The 17,983-nt window shown below is 40.3% G+C and overlaps 1 protein-coding gene across 2 annotated transcripts; it reads left to right on the top strand.

The window, feature by feature from the left end:
• The first annotated feature begins 837 nt into the window (after positions 1-837).
• On the top strand, positions 838-12,669 carry rgmd (RGM domain family, member D). Of its 2 annotated transcripts, XM_026305553.1 has the most exons (5): positions 838-989; positions 4,789-4,829; positions 6,511-6,659; positions 9,412-9,923; positions 11,905-12,669. In XM_026305553.1, the coding sequence occupies exons 2-5, from the start codon at positions 4,792-4,794 to the stop codon at positions 12,601-12,603; spliced, it is 1,398 nt and encodes a 465-aa protein (XP_026161338.1). In that variant the 5' UTR covers positions 838-989; positions 4,789-4,791; the 3' UTR covers positions 12,604-12,669. The 2 variants fall into 2 exon arrangements, with proteins under 2 accessions (XP_026161338.1, XP_026161337.1); XM_026305552.1 differs by lacking the exons at positions 838-989; positions 4,789-4,829 and having other exon boundaries at positions 6,175-6,659.
• The last annotated feature ends 5,314 nt before the right edge of the window (positions 12,670-17,983 follow it).

Raw genomic sequence — 17,983 nt, forward strand, 5'->3', positions numbered from 1 at the left:
GCAGAATATTTGTCAGACTTGAATTAAGTACTGTTGTTTTGCTCTCTCCTCCGCTCTCCCTTAGCCTGAGGCCTTGTGGCTGACTACTCCACATCTATAAATCACCAGGAACGCATGCTTATATCCCGGAGCGAGCGCGCTGAGTCAGTCTGGCAAGGTTAATCACATTCACATCTCCTCAGCCTGTTTGCAGCAGCCAACTGATAACGAAACACACATTATGGGGCATGATCTCTCTTGTTTGTGAATGCTGCTCATATCATGCTTTAGCTGTGAAACCACATGAAAGATCGGATGTAGGTAAATTTGTGACCCTATAGTGTTTTGGTGATTGTTACTAAGCATTAACAGCAGGGCTAACAAAATAAAGCCAAAGCACATAAAGAATATGTGTAGAAGGAGCAATACTGTAGGGGTGGGGCTGGAGTACTAAAGGATGAGGATTGACATAAACAGATAAGGCAGATAATAACAGAGAGAAGTTTTATTCATGTTACACATATGCTCAGCTTACACTGGGGCCAGTGGCCGGCTGCAATGGACTGTTAGAAAATATGGGAAGCTTTCCAAGTGTGACACATGGTTTCAATAGCTATGAATATAAGTAGTATAAGTGTAGTATAAGTGTGTGTGTGTTTGCAAGTGAGCATGTTCCTAAATATGCATGTGATTCTGCTTGTCTTTTTTTCCAGTCAATGCTTTTGTTTTTTTTTAATCTTCTCAGAAGTGCCCTACCCAGATATGTAGGAATTAGGCCACATCGCTCACTACCATCCTGCTCTAATCAAAGTGCCGATTCTTGAAACAGACAGCTGTTGTCATGTGCCCTGATTCCAATGGCTATCTGTCCCTGTTGCTGCCCAAGTTCTTAGTTGGCCAGCTGAAGTTGTAGGGGGAACAAGGGTTCACAGTGTCCGCCAATTCAAACTCCTTTTAGAGAAGTGCTCCAATTCACAATACAGCATATACCAAAAAAATACTGATCCAAGGTAAGTTTCTTTTTTTCTCCTCTTTGGCATGATTCATAACATCCTCATATTCACAAACAATGAACATGCTAATCAAGCTATTCGAAATAACAGGCTGTCAGTGTTATCTTTATGTATGCCATCACAAATTTTTGTCTAATACAAAATACATTAATCTGCCAGCAAAACTAATTTTTAACAGTTCATTGATAGCAAGTCACAAACGCAAACATAAAAGCTAGTTCTTTTTTAAATTGTGTTTTATGTGTCTTCGCATGATACCACGTAGCCATATAAGATATGACTCTTTTACAGTATAAATGTAAATGTGAGAAACATCTGTTGAAAAGGGGGAAAACAGACATATCAGTTTCCTTTGTGGACTTTTTTCCATCTAACGTATCTGTACTCGGAGTATATAGCAGTGAGTCTATCAAACTTGATTGGTAGAAGTGTTTACCTTTGCCATGTTCCTCCATGTTTTCCTGCCTTAGACCAGCTCAAGCTTTCTTGGCAAAAAATTTGGTAGAGCTGAATGGTTATATTTGTACTCTTGGGTTATTGTCTATCCTTCTATTCCTGGTTCATGGCAGTTGTCTGGGTGTGTGAGGACAGAAACAATACCAACTGCTGCATACTAACTGACATGCTTTATCACAAATGCATCTGAAGATTAAGCCTTGAGCAGTCAGGTGTAAAGGGCAAAGTGCTGAGAGCATGTGGGGTTAAAAAAAAAAAAAAACCAAAAACAAGCCCTATATCAGCCTAAAGAAAATAGATTTAAACAACCAGGGCAAACATTATTTGTATGATTACATAGTCACAGATATAAGTCAGTTGTGTAAAATAAACAGCTGTTCAAGGTTATCAAAATATAAAGAGAGATAAAATATTTTCCTGAAATATTAAACACATGCATATCAGTGAAAACTAAATGCAAAAAATGTTGATGCATGAGGGGAAGCATTTGATAATTCTTTGCATCTTTCTGCTGATAGCACAAGAGGAACTAGGCATCCAAAGGTCATTTTGTAGTGGACCGTAAACTTGAGCAATATCCAACATGAAAAAATATTCTTCAAATGTCACATTTAGCACTTCACTATATATTTTTAACTAACTTTGTGGTAAATTTGACTACGACTTTTGCTGTTTTTAAAATCAAAATCCAGTTTTGAAAATAAAGTGTATTTACTACACTGGATAATGTCTCAGCAATTCTTCACACAATTGAACAAATTCAAAGGTGGAAAATACTAACAATTAATTCTTCAGCTGACGAGTGTTGAGGCATATGAGCATTTCATATTCTGGGAGCAAAAGAGAGTTGTCATAGGTCATTACAAAGCAATTTGTTGTCTGTGTCCATAATGCATCATGGTTCATCTGACTATAAGTGGGGGAGTGTCATCATGGCATGTTCAAACAAGGTTATAGATTGGAATAAGCTTCACAGGCTGCTCAGTGAAGCTGTACATTGAACTGCTTTTACTACTTGATTTATAATGTAAAAAAAAAAACTTGGCTAGAGAAAAAAAGCAGAAAAATATTAGAGAATTCAAGATCGGGGAGGTTTAACCCTCAACATACACACAAACACATAGGCAGGGCATAGGTCAGAGGTCAAATGGCCCTGAACTCTCTCCCTTTAGGCTGAGGACATCAGAGGTCCCTCTGTGTGCTGCTCTCCATTTATTTTACCCATCATCCCTCATCAGCCCAGGATGACCCTGCGACCCTGGAGCTAGGGTTACCTGTTAGTTGACTGTCTATTCATGAGGTCGGAGCTTGATGCTGTGTCAACATTTGTTCTGTGAAAAAGGAGGGGAAGAAGAGCAGTGGAGTTGAGTTCTGTGTGGTGAAGACAAAGCAGCAAAGTGAAAAATGAGAGCAAGCGAAACAGAATTAATTAATTTAACATAAAAACAAATGAATAAAAGTCTTAAGAGGATTAATGAATACATTGTTTGCACACTCATACTTTAAGACATTAGGTAGTGCAAAACCCTGACTAGCAAACTCTCCACATGGATGACATCCATGTGTGTTAATGTCTGTTTACTGAAGACAAAGATCCAAAGGAAGCTAGCAAACAGATGTCTGCATGGATGGGGGTACCTTCAAAAACACTCCAAAAGCCTCCCCATCCCCGGTTGTGTTGTCAGCTATCAATCAGGGTGCCGTAAGTGGGATCCTTGAATGGAGATGCTATCAGTACTGCCCTGTATACACTCACACCACAGTTTCCCTTATCTCTGCTGAGATAACAGATCCCCTCTAACAGCAAGAGGCCTGAACCAGACACACTCGCTTTCTGCATCTCTCACTATCTGTGTCAGCTGTGCTATAGACCACTTTATTTCAGACAGGGGCTCTCAGAAAAAAAGAGAAAAAAACTCAATTTGCTCTGGTTCCTGTTTAAAATTCAATAAGTGTGTTTCTTATATTGCAACCGTGTGGTGCTAGCGGAGGCTACAAGGGCGAGTGCTACTTCTGATTCCAATCTCTGATGTTATCAGGCTCTAGAAGAAACATGATACATGTCTCAGCTGACAAATCTAGATGGGCATGAAATTAAACAAAAATCAGAAGCATGAAACATCAACAATTTCCTGCAACTGTACTTTTTTAATTATTTTGTAAACACCACATATCTGGAAAAACTAAACTGTTTAAGGGTTACCACTCCTGCCAATAGTCAAAGAGAACAGATGGTTCATAAGCAGCTCTGTATTTACAGGTGATAAAACTGCAGTACATGATCAGTGTGTATGAGACTAGACTTGACTACATTTTTTCCAGTTTCATGTATGTATAGATACATTACTTGCAGGTTAGTTTTCAAAATGCATTGTATTTTTACCACATGGCAGTGTATATATGAGGTCAGTACAGTTATTGTTTCCCTTAGTTAAAGGACAGCAAGCTGAGGAGATGGTCCTGGACTGGGCCTGTTTTCAAACTTCCAACCAGACCACAGCACATTGGGCCTAATAACAATAACAAGCATCCTGGTGTGGAGCTGGTCCCACAGTGTGAGGACCTTAATGAGGAACATGTGGAGCTGCCCAGACACACAGTCAGAGGAAACCCAATCCCTCACTCCTTCTTTTTCCTCCCCCTTGCTCCTCCCTTCCCCCATCTCTCCCATTCTTTACTTCTCACTCTTTTGCTTAACTTTCTACATTTTCTGCCACTAAGTCTGAAGTTTTTTATATTTGAGCACTATTCTTTTTTCATCTGTCAGATGTTCTTAAAGTTTGTCCAAAAATCAAACCCCTTCCTTATTCTTTAGGTTTAAAGAAAAAGGTTCTTTAGACTATATTTTTTTCTATTGTACCAGAACAAGTGACCCACTGTCAGCAGGAGAATACACTAGCCTTGTTTTTCTTTTTTTTACCCGATATACACCCACTCTCTCCCTTACTCTCTCCAGCTTGTTTTTAGAATAGGTAGTGTATACATATTTGCTGGGTCATGCAATGCAATACGCTCATAAGAAAATGTGGGAAGAAAGAGGTCTTTCTCCACCCATCAAGCCTGACAGGCGGTCTTTGAGTTCCTTTCATGTGCTGAATTCATCCTTACCATCCACCTGGATCAATTAACTGTTTGCTTCAGTAGCCATCAGTCCAGCAGTGTGGAACCACAGTTCATTCAGTAGACAGCAGCTTACTGACTTCAACTACTGCTTTGATTTAGTTTTTCTTCATTTTTATGTAACACACATTGGGCATGAAGGTTTTCTGTCACTAAAACCAAGAATTCTCACCTATTCAGAGTCTATAAATTAAAGTAAGCAATGTGTTTTCTTCCTCAGGAAATGCCATCGCTTGCTTCCAAAGACAGACACCTTAACAGGTGAGACATGTTTTGCAAGAATTCACTTTATATAACCACACAGTATGCCCACACCATTAACAGTTCTCCCTCATACACTACGTCATTGCCCTGTGTCCAAGTTGTCATGGGAAATACGAAGTGTAATCTGTTTGGGGGGATGTAAAATGTGACCATAAAGCCGATCAACTAGCCAAACCTCCAAAATTAGCTGAACAAACACTGGCTCCAGTGTGACAGAGACCCTTGTGGAAGCTCAGAACAATCCAAATGTTCCACTTGAATTGAGCTGTCTTTGTTTCCCCCTCCACTATATGCTGTATATCAGCTCCATATCAACATGGGCCTGTGAACGCCTTTCACAAGACTGACAGACCACCTGAATCACACAATTGTTGACCGGAGGAGCCTGCATGTGTATAGAAAAATCAGTGATCCACTAACTGTCTAGGTTCACTTCTCTCTCATAAAGTCTGGAACAAGGCGCAAAGAGAGACCCACAGCTACAGCACAAATGTCACCAAAACAAATCTTTAACTTGTATTATAATTATAGAAAATACACAAACTTTAACTGTTTATTTTCTTAACATCAATATTTTATTCACTAATTGGCTGGTGCATTCAAATTCTTTATATGCATGGCACAAAACCACAGAGTGTGTCTCAGGCGAAGGCTGAAAGCTGGTGAGTCTGTGCCTTGCAGATGGTCTGGTCTCACAGCAGCTGTGCAAATGAAAGACAGGGTGTCATTGAAGGAGTGAGAGAGATGGAAAGTTGGCCACAAAAGGAAAAGAGTAACATATAAGTTGTTAACTGGAAATGTAATGGAAAAATTAATAGCACACTGAGATTTGCTGAGAGAAAATAATTAAGTCAAAGTATTTTCTTGGGAGTTTTTATTTTTTTTAATAGAAAGAAAATGCCCATGTTTTTGGCAGGTTATCCCTCCTTGGTAACCAGGAAAAGGCCTTAGACGAATTTACCCACCCCAGATATACTGGAGAAAATCACATATTATTTTTTTCTTCTCTCTGTCTCAGCCATTAATATCAGGGCAGTCCTAACTTTAAAAGTCCTATATTTAACTTATGGGACAGATAAACTAAGCAAGATGAAACCAGTCTACTCACAACTGTCAATCCAAGCCCACTATTTTAGCACCAAGTCTGCTGTGAGAAAACAGCAGGTGAGAAAATCTTGCTTAATGCTGAAAACACACAAACATTTGTCCTCAGGAGGAGGGAGGGGGGGGGATAAACAGGACAGATGTCCTGCTTTGTAGTGCAAAGAGTTTAAACTTCTTCTATTCTGGTCCAGTTGTGCATGAGGAAGGTTTGACTACTTTACTTCTGAGTCAGTGAGTGGCTCTAAATTTCAACCTCAGCAGAGACATGTGTAAAAATAATAGATAGAGGACTGTGTAACTATTGATCTATAAGCACCAGACCCGGTGCTTCTTCGAGTCTAATCAGGACAATTATAATTTCTAACCACTTTTCCACCGTCCTCATCCCCAGTAATTGCCACAACATGTAAATATCAAGTGGTTAGTGAATAATTAGTCTTTCATTGGCCAGCAATCACCTCTGGGGCCCGTCTACACTTTAGACCCCTCCCTCGTAGAGCCGCCCTGAAGACAGGGGCCCCTTTTGAATGACAGCGCTTGGGAAGAAGACGAATTTTTGTCTGATTTCCCGCAGCCACAGCGTCGATGAGAAGCAGCCGAGCAACTCCATTCTAACTGAATGGATTGGTATGGGGAGAAGCGGACCTCAAATCACGGCTAAGCGGCAGCTTTGGGACTGTGTAACGTTGACGATGGTTTTGCTTTCGCTGCTGTTTCGACCAGGTAAGTGTTACTCTTCAGTCCTGCTCTGCATGCAAAGCTGTGCACTCCCCGGAATGGAGGTGGGGATGGCAAAAGTTAACTTTCCCCGGCGCTGTGTGGCTGCACCCAGACTCTTTAACGCTTTTAGGGCCCTTCATACGCATCGACACTTCGGTTTTCGGTGTTTTGTCGTGTTGAAAGAAGCAGAAAAGTCGCTGTAGTTTAAAATGAACCCCATCCACAGGGGGGGGGGGACGAGGTCCTGGTGCTGCGGGGTGTCCCAGCCTCCAGCCTGCGCCGCAGCGCTGTTACCGCTGCTAGCCGAGCAGCACGAGTTAACTAACTCACTTTACGGAGCTGCTATTCTTTCAACAAACGCAGCACTTTTCCCAAACGAAACGACGACCACAAATAACCGGTCACCAGCTCTTAGCAGCCGCCACATTTGAACCACACACACACGCAGCGCTGCTGCTTGTTTTTAGCGAGTTGTGAGAAGTTACGGCTACGGGGTGACTCTCAGTTAGCATAGCTCACTAGCATCAGACCAAAGGAAAACCACGGAGCTTGTTTCAACACGACACCAATGTCTCCTGATGCACTGCCCGAACTGTTCGACCCAGTTTGGATAGTTCAGCTTGTTGTAGGGGACAACGGTGTTTCCCCCTGTTCATGCATTGTTTATTACCTGTTAGCCTCCATGCATGGGGGTCCACCTTGTTGGACCCCCATGCATGAGCAAGCTTTGTCTCGGGTATAAAGCGCATTATTTCTTATGTCGTGGCCGCTTTCTAAGGTGTTGGACACTCTGGTGTTTAAGACAAAGGAGACACGCAGGAGACTGGAGTGTTGGATAAAGTTCGACATGCAGCAAAGTCTGACTTGGGAATATAGACGATAATAAAATACAGACGATTACCGGTATTATTTTGAAGAGGGTGTGTTTTAATGTTAAGTGAAATGTCATATCAAATTCATCAGGAAAAAATGACAGAATAAGTGAACTTTGTTTTTTTTTTTTTACCAAAACTGCAAACCCTCATATTTCAATGAAATGACTGAACCCTGATAAAATTATATCGAAAGAGAACAAATGGTACAAGGTTATGGGATATATGTCCTGCACTACTATTAAAGACCCCTGGGAGGCCCTCGGGTTCCTCTTAATTGTTTTGGTGCTTTGTGAAAGCTTGTTGTACCTAGACCTTTTAAACATTATTTTAAAAACTAGTGTCACTTGAAATATGCAGAAATAGCTCTCTGAAAGTTTCAATATAAAGGCTATCTCATCTAACACTACATAATATAATAATTTAAGTTTGTTTGTTTGTCAAAATGTAATGACTGTTTTATTAATAATATTTATCTATTATAAAAATATTCAGTATTTCACATCTAAAGCTTACACCATGAGAAAACAGTGTCTTTGTCTTTAACTCAAATCTACTAATCTATAATATACCAATACAAATCCTGTTTGTGTGGTCAGTTTGAGTTTTCTGTTTTCTTGTATCCTGCATGCTCTTCACATTTGTTGTTGGCCTACTAAGTTTTAGAGCCTGAAGACCTTTTAGCGAGAGGCATGGCTGTTGATGCCTATGCAGGCAGTGATTGTCAAAAAGTGTCAGTCACAGCAGAGTTGAGTGACCTTGCAGTAACACAGGAATTCAGAGGAGAGATGCTGAATGCCTCTAACTTGACCTCTCACACTCCATCTCAGCTGTTTATCGGGCTTGTGCTGAAGTGCAGTGACTCTGAGAGGCATTAATCATCTGTCATGTCCTCTCAAGGCATCAGATGTATGTGAAAGAGAAGAAATGATGCCAAAAAATATCTCCAAGCTTATCTTGTTGCCTTTGTCCAGGCTGTTCGGAGATTAGATGGAGTTCTGGAGTAAACAGATAATTATTCTATTGCAACACAGGAGCAGTCTGTTGCAATGGACCTCTGACTTGCTGTAAAAGTGATGTATGTGTTGTGCACACAGGCTGATGCTGATCTGCTGTCTGTTGGAAATGGAAAATGAAATCCATCCCCGTCAGCATATGAGACATCCCACCCAACTTGATGAATATCTGCAGTTTTAATTCCCACAGAAGTAGTTGTACTTCTTAGCTTTCCTTGATAATATATATCCCACTGGTGAGTCATAATGTAATCAGAAGCCCCGAATTTAGGCGTTGCTACTTTGGCAATCCACAACCCCCATTCTCTCACTTTGGACCTTGCTGAAAAACTGTGAGTCTTTGTGATATTCCTCTTAAAGTTACTTGCCCCATACACTGGGCCCTGATGTGCCATGTAGTGTAGCTCATGGACCAATTCCCTCAGCAACAGCCAAACCACATTCAGCACCTTGTGGTAAACTAACACAGGTTGGTTTCCTCCTACAGGGAGACTATGTGCTATTTCTGTGAGGCCTAGTTGGGGAAAATAGGTTTTGACTCAGTCTCAAGCGCAGTGTGCGATCGTGGCCTTGTGAGCTCACACATTTGGGTTTTAATGACTCTTCCAATTGAGCTGAACCCGATAGTGGAAAATCTTTGACTCTGCTGTGTCTTTTACTGGGTGCATTGAGTTGAGGTAATGTATTCATAATTGCCAAGGCACATCTTATGATTGTACTAGGAAGAAAGATTTTGTTAGAGCTAGTCAGCATCATTGTTGCAGTGGAAGATTATTGATGAAACCAATGAATCCCTTTTGAGCACTTGTTACATTTTGATGATGTTCCAGTAGAGTACATGCGTTGATCATTGTTTTTATTTTTCAGCTCACTGCCAGCAGTGTCGAATCCAGCGCTGCAATGCAGAGTATGTGGCTTCTACCTCACCCTCCAGTGGCCTGCAGGAGGATGTGGCTCTGGATGTGGACTACTGCATTGCATTACGGGCCTATGCCCTGTGCACCCGACGCCAGGCGCGCAGCTGTAGAGGTGATCTAGTCTACCACTCAGCTGTCTTCCGCATTAAGGAGTTATTCTCTCAGCATAACTGCTCCAGCGATGGGCCCACGTCCTCGGCCAAGGTCCCGAGCACATCTCGGCCGGCCGTGTCAGAGTTATGCGACTACGAAAACCGGGTCCTCCTTTCAGGCTCAGCCAGTCAGCAGAAAAAATACGCCCACTGTGGACTATTTGGAGACCCTCACCTACGGACTTTCCGAGATGAGTTTCAGACCTGCAAGGTGGAAGGGGCGTGGCCTCTGATTGATAATCGCTTCCTGTCTGTGCAAGTGACAAATGTGCCTGTTGTCCTCGGCTCCAGTGCCACAGCAACCAGCAAGGTAAGGTTGTGTATGGGGCAGCAGTTCTCAACTTTTTGGGATTGTGAGAAGTGAAGAGGTGTACTTATGACCCCTGTCACAGCTTGCATACGTATATAGACTGTTTTGTTATATCTGTTTTATCCAAGTGGGTTTTCTCTTGTATTGTTTGATTTAAATACATTTTTAAGACCAAATAGCTAAATTTATTTAAAATTTTGCAAGAAAGAAGCATTGATTAAGGAGATGCAAATAAACCACTCGGGTCTATATTGCAACTTTTTGGAGAGGTCACAAAACACCAGTTTAGCAGGTGCAGTGAAACGAACATCCTTCCTAACTAAGTGCTGTTCATTGTTTTTAGTGTTTTATTTTTTGTATCAACAGTGAATATCACTACAACCACCTGTATCCATATAAGCAATGAATAGTCGCTTTACACCCAGGATAAAACTCACCTCCTATATGAGTAGGCTGTTTCTGAGTACTAGCTTGCAAGCAAATATTCCAATGAAGTATCAAACATGTGAAGTTAATCGTCATTCAGTGGTGCCTCCTGAGCCTCCAGCATTCCTCTTGTCTTGGAGCTCCTTCAGATCTGTGAGGGGGAAAAAAGAGGAGGGGAGTCCTTCAGTGGTGTTGAATCACAGACATGCTTGAGCGCTCTACCTTTAACACATGGGTGGTCATATGGTAGTGATTAACGCTCACTCAAACATTTTCCTCCACCACCACTATATGGAATGTTTTTTCACCCCTCTGGTCAAATAATTAACTGGGTAGTTTTTGTGTAAATATGGAATAATGTGGAAAAAGAAGGAATAATTGGATAGCACCAAGGGTTATTTTTTTTATTCTATTATTTAAAAGGCTGTCATTTCATGCTCATTTGTTTCAATCTATATGTTGGCACTGAATTTGTATTGAAGGCTCACCCATTTGTCCATTAGAAATATATTCATTAAGCTGCTTTTATATTAATTTTATGCTTAAACAGTAAATAATTTGTGGTTCCCATGGTCAGGTGATGTAATTGGCATTCCTTACACTTTCCAGTATAAATTCCCCTGTTTGAAAACAGTGTAAAACTATAAACCAGTGTAGCATTACATCAGGGATTTCTCCACAAACTCTTTCAGAAACCTTCATAGTGTGTCTTTGCTGTGTAGCCTAATGTAAACCTGTAGTGTAGGTACAGTAATGTGTGTATGCCAGCACCTGCATGCCCCCATCATGCTTTTGCAGTTGTTTTCCACTGCCAGACCTAAGACAGGAAATCATCCATCAAATACAGTATCCCCGCAAGTGTAAACATAACCACAGTCACCACTTTGTCGAAAAATTTTCAAAGCTCAGCTGGAATACAAATCACAGTCACTCACTGAGCACACACTAGCAGTGCCAGTGTAGAAGTAATGGAAGATAGACTGAGAACTGAGGCTGTTAGGAAACTGTGTAGTTTGAGCCAACATTCAAGGACAAAAACAGGCATTACCTCCTTTTTTCTTTTTTTGCATTTGAGTGTATATTTAAGAGAAGATGAGAGAAAAGGTGACAGACCATGTAATGATTTTGGCAGTGGATTATCTGCATAGCATGTATCTATTCAGTTGTTTACAAATCAGTGGACCAATACTGACAATCATCTGAACGTTTTGCAGTAGTTATGGATCTGTCGTCATTACAGATTACATCAGAGAATCGCTGTCATGTCACAGGCAAAAAAAACAGGGCCTTGAACACGCACTGCAACCATTTAAATTTGTGGTTCCCTGCTGCCACCTTGTGACTTTAATTGGTACTGTTTATTTGGCATTCCTATGGATATCTTTTTCAAGTCGTCATTACATTTAAGTGAATAGATGGCTTTTTAACTTATTTCCTTGTTGCTTTATGCATGGAGAGATTCAAAACTTTAGCAGATAATATTAAAAACATATATCTAGTGAAATGTTGAAATATAATGCTTTATACTGACCTTATGTTTCCTCTCCTCTTTCAGATCACTGTGATTTTCAAGTCCTATCACGGCTGTACAGATCAGAAGGTGTACCAGGCCACCACTGAGGATCTGCCGCTGGCTTTTCAAGATGGGACTCGCAGCGGCGGGGACAGCGGCAGCTTGACCATCGTAGAGCGGGGCGGCTCCGGAGTGGGCCGTCAGGTGAAGATACAGGCCCGTTACATGGGCACTTCAATCATAGTCCGGCGTGTTGGCAGTTATCTGACCTTTGCCATCCGCATGCCAGAGGACACTCTGGACTTTTCAGAGGACAGTGGTGGACTGCAGCTCTGCCTGCACGGCTGCCCACGCAACGAGCTGATCAAAGAGCACACACTGGGCCGACAGAGCCAGCAGCCCCGCCTTCAGGGCACCAACACAGAGATGGGTCCTCTAAGGCCTCCACACCAGGTATACACGGTGGAGCGGGCCACGGCCAAATGTAGAGAGACTCTGCAGGTGGAGGATGTGTACTTTCAATCCTGTGTATTTGACTTGCTGACCACAGGAGATCCTGAGTTCTCCATGGCAGCCTTCGGCGCTCTGGAAGATTTAAAGGCGCTGCCACCCAGTAAACTAAAGCAGAATTCCCCGAGGCCTCCTCGTCTTTACAACCAGGGGGTGTCAGACTCTTCAGCTGCAGCAGCAGTCAAGAGCTCCCTACTCTCACTTCTACTCCTTATTTTGCTGCTTTTGTAAGGAAAAAAAAAAAACATATATAAATATATATATATGTGATTTTAAATAGCAACATAAGGAGACAAACAGAACTTGGAAGCATTACCGGCTTGAGGAAAGAGTGACTAGAACTCAGACATATATATTTGTATTATTTTCTTTCTTTTTTTTTTGGAAATTTGTGAATATTATGATTTTGTCATTTGAAAGGTTTCTGCCTCATAAACAGTTTCTTCCCACATTGCATTTCCTGTGGAAAAACCTAAATATAACAACATCAAGTAGTTTCTGGTCAAATGCAACATGTTGTTCTCATATGTGCAGTATTAATTAGTTTACAACTCTTTAAAATGGTTAAACTCATGAATGTATGTGCTGACCTCAGAGCAGCTAAAGAGAAATCACATTTTGTATACATTTCATGTTTACTGAGAAGATGCACAATCTCCAAACACTCCACTCCATGTAAGGAGCTGCACATATCACTTCATACTCTGTGTAAGCTTATTTATGCAGAACAATGTGGCTTCAGATATTGTCTCATCCAGTAACATCAATAGCACTTACAGGTATTAACAGTGAGTTTTGTGTATGTAAATGTTATTTCTTTGTCTGTTTTCAGTTATTTCAGCTGTCAGTGTGCTAAATACACGGGATCCAACAACTTTATATAAAAACTACCTATCCACTATATATGATTTCAGTGTGATATTTCTAACAGTTCTCCTTCTGCGAAACACTCCCTCTTCAAGCTGTTTGGCTTCCAGATGTAAAAGTAAAAAAAGAAACACAAATCTTTATATAATAATATATTAAAAAACTGTATATATGTGTTATATTGTGTACATTTGCCTGTGTATAGATGTTTTAACTGTAATATGTTTTACATTTGTTGTGATTAGTAGGTTATTTTGAGTCATTGTAAGAAAAGTAAACTAATAAGTATTCTGTTGTATCTGCAATTTTCTGTATTAAAGTGTTGGACACTCCAGACCAAGTTTTTTTTTTTTTAACTTTTTTCTTTTCTTTCCCTTTTTTGAATTTGAGCTGTTCATAGAAAGAAATAAAGACTGTGTCTAGTTTAAGACCTTAGATAATCATAAGATGACATGCAAAACATGAACCATTTCCAAAACCAATAGTGTTTTACAGCACAAGAACAGCGTTTTGTACCTGTGTGCCTGTAGTACCTGCTCTGACCTGGTGGGGTCCTCAGTCCATAAGGTCTTAAAGCCAAGAGTCTAAAGACAGTTTTGACAAGCTGGCTGTGTAGCTGTAGGGATCCACAGTATGTTCTCAGTCCCCTGTGTAAATGTTACCTCTGAGTGCTGAGCTGGCTGCTGGCTTTGCTTTTGTCTGCCAGAGAACTGCATGGCTCCAAATAGGATTTAGTCTGTGGTTAACACCAGGTTAGAGACACCAACATCAGCACACTGTGCTGATATTTGCACTATACATACATATAAACAGTGAGTGCTGCAATTAGAGAGAAGGATGTGATCAGTTTTTATCACCATCAAAAATGCAATTATGACAGCTCCAGCAAATTCCTTATGATGACATTAAGAATTAATACCCTGTAATTAGATTTAATGTATATCTTGAATTGAGTTGAAAATAGTTCTGAGTGACAGCATGTTTTGTCACATGCGTCATATGCTTAATCTAGCCATGTCCTATTTATTCACATAAAGACAACACCTCAGTGAGTTGCATGGTTTGGAAGGCGGTTGATGAAACTTGTCACTATTTTCATCTTCTTACACTTTAAACACATTCAAGATGGTACAAACCAAATCCTGATTGTGAATTTACATTTAAACACAGGAAAAAATACTCTATAGTAAGTATTTTCATTATTAATTAAAGTTCTGATTCTGTTCTCGATTAATTCTATGGTCGGTTCAGCTTCAGAATATGCCTGTGACTATTTTCTAAAGCACCATCCTTATATAATAATCCCATGTGTGAGCGCTCACTTCGTCTGTTGAATGTGGGTGAGTGTTCTGAAAAACTGTGAAAATTTTAAATGTGGAAACTCCATTTAAAAACTGTATTATTGAAAATTGGTAAGTGAAAAATATATAAAAACCTTGCAGACTGTAGAGGTGTCCCATCTGTGAATTAGCATGGAGGATGAACCATAGGTATGCAGGAAATTGCTCAAGCCTGTATAGATTGCTGGTCCATCCCGTCTTGACTTTCCCCTGTAAACAAGGACAATTACCAAGCTAATGAGTTTAGAAAAAACTGCTTGAGTGATTGATACTCTCAATGGGGAAATTAATTCGATATTAATAGAGCACTTGGCAAGATAAATAGATAGTGGTGTGTGAGTCCTCTCCTTGATTGATAATGGATAGATGGATGACTGTCTTAATCCAAGATGTTCCTTAGACTTAAATGAGGTGGCCTTGATGAGGAGATAGTTTTGTATCACTAGATGATCAAGGTTTGAAAGCATTAAGGTGCTTCAATTTATTGATATTTAAGCTACCCTGACTCAAGCTAGAGAGGAGGCTGCAGGCCTCAGATACATATAATAAATGATAACTTTGATAAAAGAATGCAGAGGATTAAAAATAATTCTGGTATGTGCAGAAAACATCTTAAATGAACTGCATTTTGGCATTTTAGACTTATGCTCTATTGAATGATGCTAAATGATGTATAAGATGTTGGTCAACTGTAGATATAACCTCATTCAGCTGCTATTGTTTGCTTCCTGTCACAACTGGCTCCTTCAGCGATCGCCTTGCATCATTCCTGCAGCCCCTGACAAATCACAAGACCCCTAGCCCTCTCTCACTGAAGCATTTTGCTTAATGACGCACTCAGAGTCTGACTGTTGTACGGAGTAGAAGATGTCCAACATACACATACATTACACCCTGTTACACGGGTCACTGCTGCAGGACAAAGAGTGAGAAGTTACTCATTTCTCAGAGAGTTTGTGCATGTGTGTATGTGTGCAGTTTTTAGACAACTCTAGTCGCAGCGATTATACAGCTATCTCATAGCGCAGACTCTCTCATACCTGACCAACTCAATCTTTCTGTGTCTCCTCAATAATCAGAGTGACAGCAAGCAACTAGACATATCTCACCCACTGGCTCACAGCAGAATGGGTATTGACCTACATATCAAATCATTCGCTCCTGGCTTGTGTGATAAAGATGGGAGGGTGGAGGGAATTACACTGTATGATTGGCAGTCCTACTTTAATAAACATGTTGCATCCCCTGGGTGTCTGCTTCTTCATGTGTACTCTTTATTATAGGTAAAATACCCCATCTAAGGAAAACAATCCTACAAGCTAGAGGTTCATGCCACCTCAGCAGTGTTTTCTCTGCTACTGTAACAGTAGAGAACAGCTAAGAACATCTGGTTGTCTGAGTGTGTATTTTTATTAACGAGTCTGTGTCACCAAACTTTTAACAAATGGCCCCCCGGCACCCTGACGCCCCGAAAAAACCCAACTCGGAAATTAAGCATCTGCATCATAAATCTTGGAAAGTTACAATAATTTGCAATTCACTCCCTCATCAAAGGCAATATTACCCTAATTTATTATCTCCCTGCACAAGGGGCGCGCAAAGGCCGTGGAGATAAGAGTTTATCAGGAGGGGGATTGATTTTCATTAACTGATTGTAATAAAGATGAACTGCCTGCCGTGCACACTGACCAAGAGCCACACTTTATTGTAATTGGGACAATTTATTTCATGAACCAATGGATCTACTTTTTTGTCCCTCCCATTCTTATTTCACATCTATTGCTGCTCTTCAAAATGTGAATGTGGTGTCTCAGCTGTACTTTTTCTGTTGCTGTATGAAGACGGTGATTACCAGGTGCATGTGGGGAGGCAAGTCAACTGTCAACAGATGTTGCTTCAGATGTAGCTTCTGGGATCAAAGCAACGCAACAGTTATGTAAACTTGACTGATATTCAGTGCCTTCCTTATATCAATTTACTGCTTCCTGTTTGTCAAAATGATAATGCTATTTGTTCCCCCTGTCTTTCTCCTACAGCCTCTCTATGACACCTCCTGACTATGAATGTCTGATATTTATGTGCAGCGGTTTTGTTTTTGTATTCTGTTCCCATTTTATACAGTATGTCCTGACATATATTTCTGTTGTCTCCCTGCAGCAGAGAAGCATCAGGTGACCCACTAACTGGTAAAGCAACAAGCCTTCAGTCTCCACAGTGACAGATAATCTAAATCACCCTGCACACTGCAACTCTGAGTTTCCATAAGAGGATGAAATAGGTACATTTTCACCACTGATGCATCCAGCAATTTATGATGAATTCCAATGTAAACTCCTATCTGCTGTAAGAGCAACAGATAGAACCTGTTTTAAAAAAAACCTGTGGATGTGTAGTGGTAACCCAGTTCTTCCTTAAAGGGCCATGATAATATGATCACAGTTTCATCAGACAGAATGGATAAGTTGTCAGCAACAGACTCTGAGGTGGTGAGCTGTAAAAAGCTGCGCCAGCTGCATCCTGCAAACATTCAAGATGCTCCAGAAGCTGGTAAAGCAATTCACTGTGCAACTCCCCGCCTCCGTACTGTGGTTGTCCTTTAAATATACCCAGAGAAACATAACCTCCAGTTTAATTTTTTATTGTAAAATTGGAAAAAAAGGAGAGAAAGAGAGAAAAGCCCCAATAAGCATTTCTTTTTGATACATATCTTCATCTTACCATGGCCATAAAAAGAAGAAACAATAAAATAAATAAATAAATAAACAATAAATAAATAAATAAATAAATAAATAAGCATCAAGTTACATACTTGACCCAATTAATTATAAAATTATTAAATCATCAATCAATAATATGAAGTAATCTAAGCAGCAGGTATTAAGAAATTTCAACAGGGGAAAAATGTTTGGTTTCTCAGGCTAATACAGAACACATAGTTTTTTTTTTTTTTTGTTTGTTTTTTTATAAAAACATACTGCTTTCCCTGTCAGTTAATTCATGCTGTACTGACATTGCCACAAAAAGAGGTGGCGCTCTCCTTTAAAAAGAAAAACAATACAACCTGTAAACAGCATTTTCTCCTCCAGGGTTAAAGAATAGTACTGAGATTCCTCTTTTTGCGCCCTGTACGTCAGTAAAGTCTACTTCACAGACTCCATACTGCTGTTTATATGTTTTTGTATGCTTTGTGCTGAGAAACCAGAAAGTGAACATCTTTAGAAAGCATCCCCACCCTCGTCTCCCTCCCCCATTTCAAGCCCCAACCTATACATTCCCAAAGGAAGGTCCTGTGCTGATTTTCAATAATATACAGATTTCATATTTATAATAAGCTACTATCCTTAGCATTCAAACCATATTTAAAGTATCATATTGTTAATACGAGTAGTACCATAATCATAATC

The sequence above is a fragment of the Mastacembelus armatus genome, chromosome 4 (genome assembly GCF_900324485.2).
Source record: "Mastacembelus armatus chromosome 4, fMasArm1.2, whole genome shotgun sequence".
In the NCBI taxonomy this organism is placed as follows: Eukaryota; Metazoa; Chordata; class Actinopteri; order Synbranchiformes; family Mastacembelidae; genus Mastacembelus; species Mastacembelus armatus.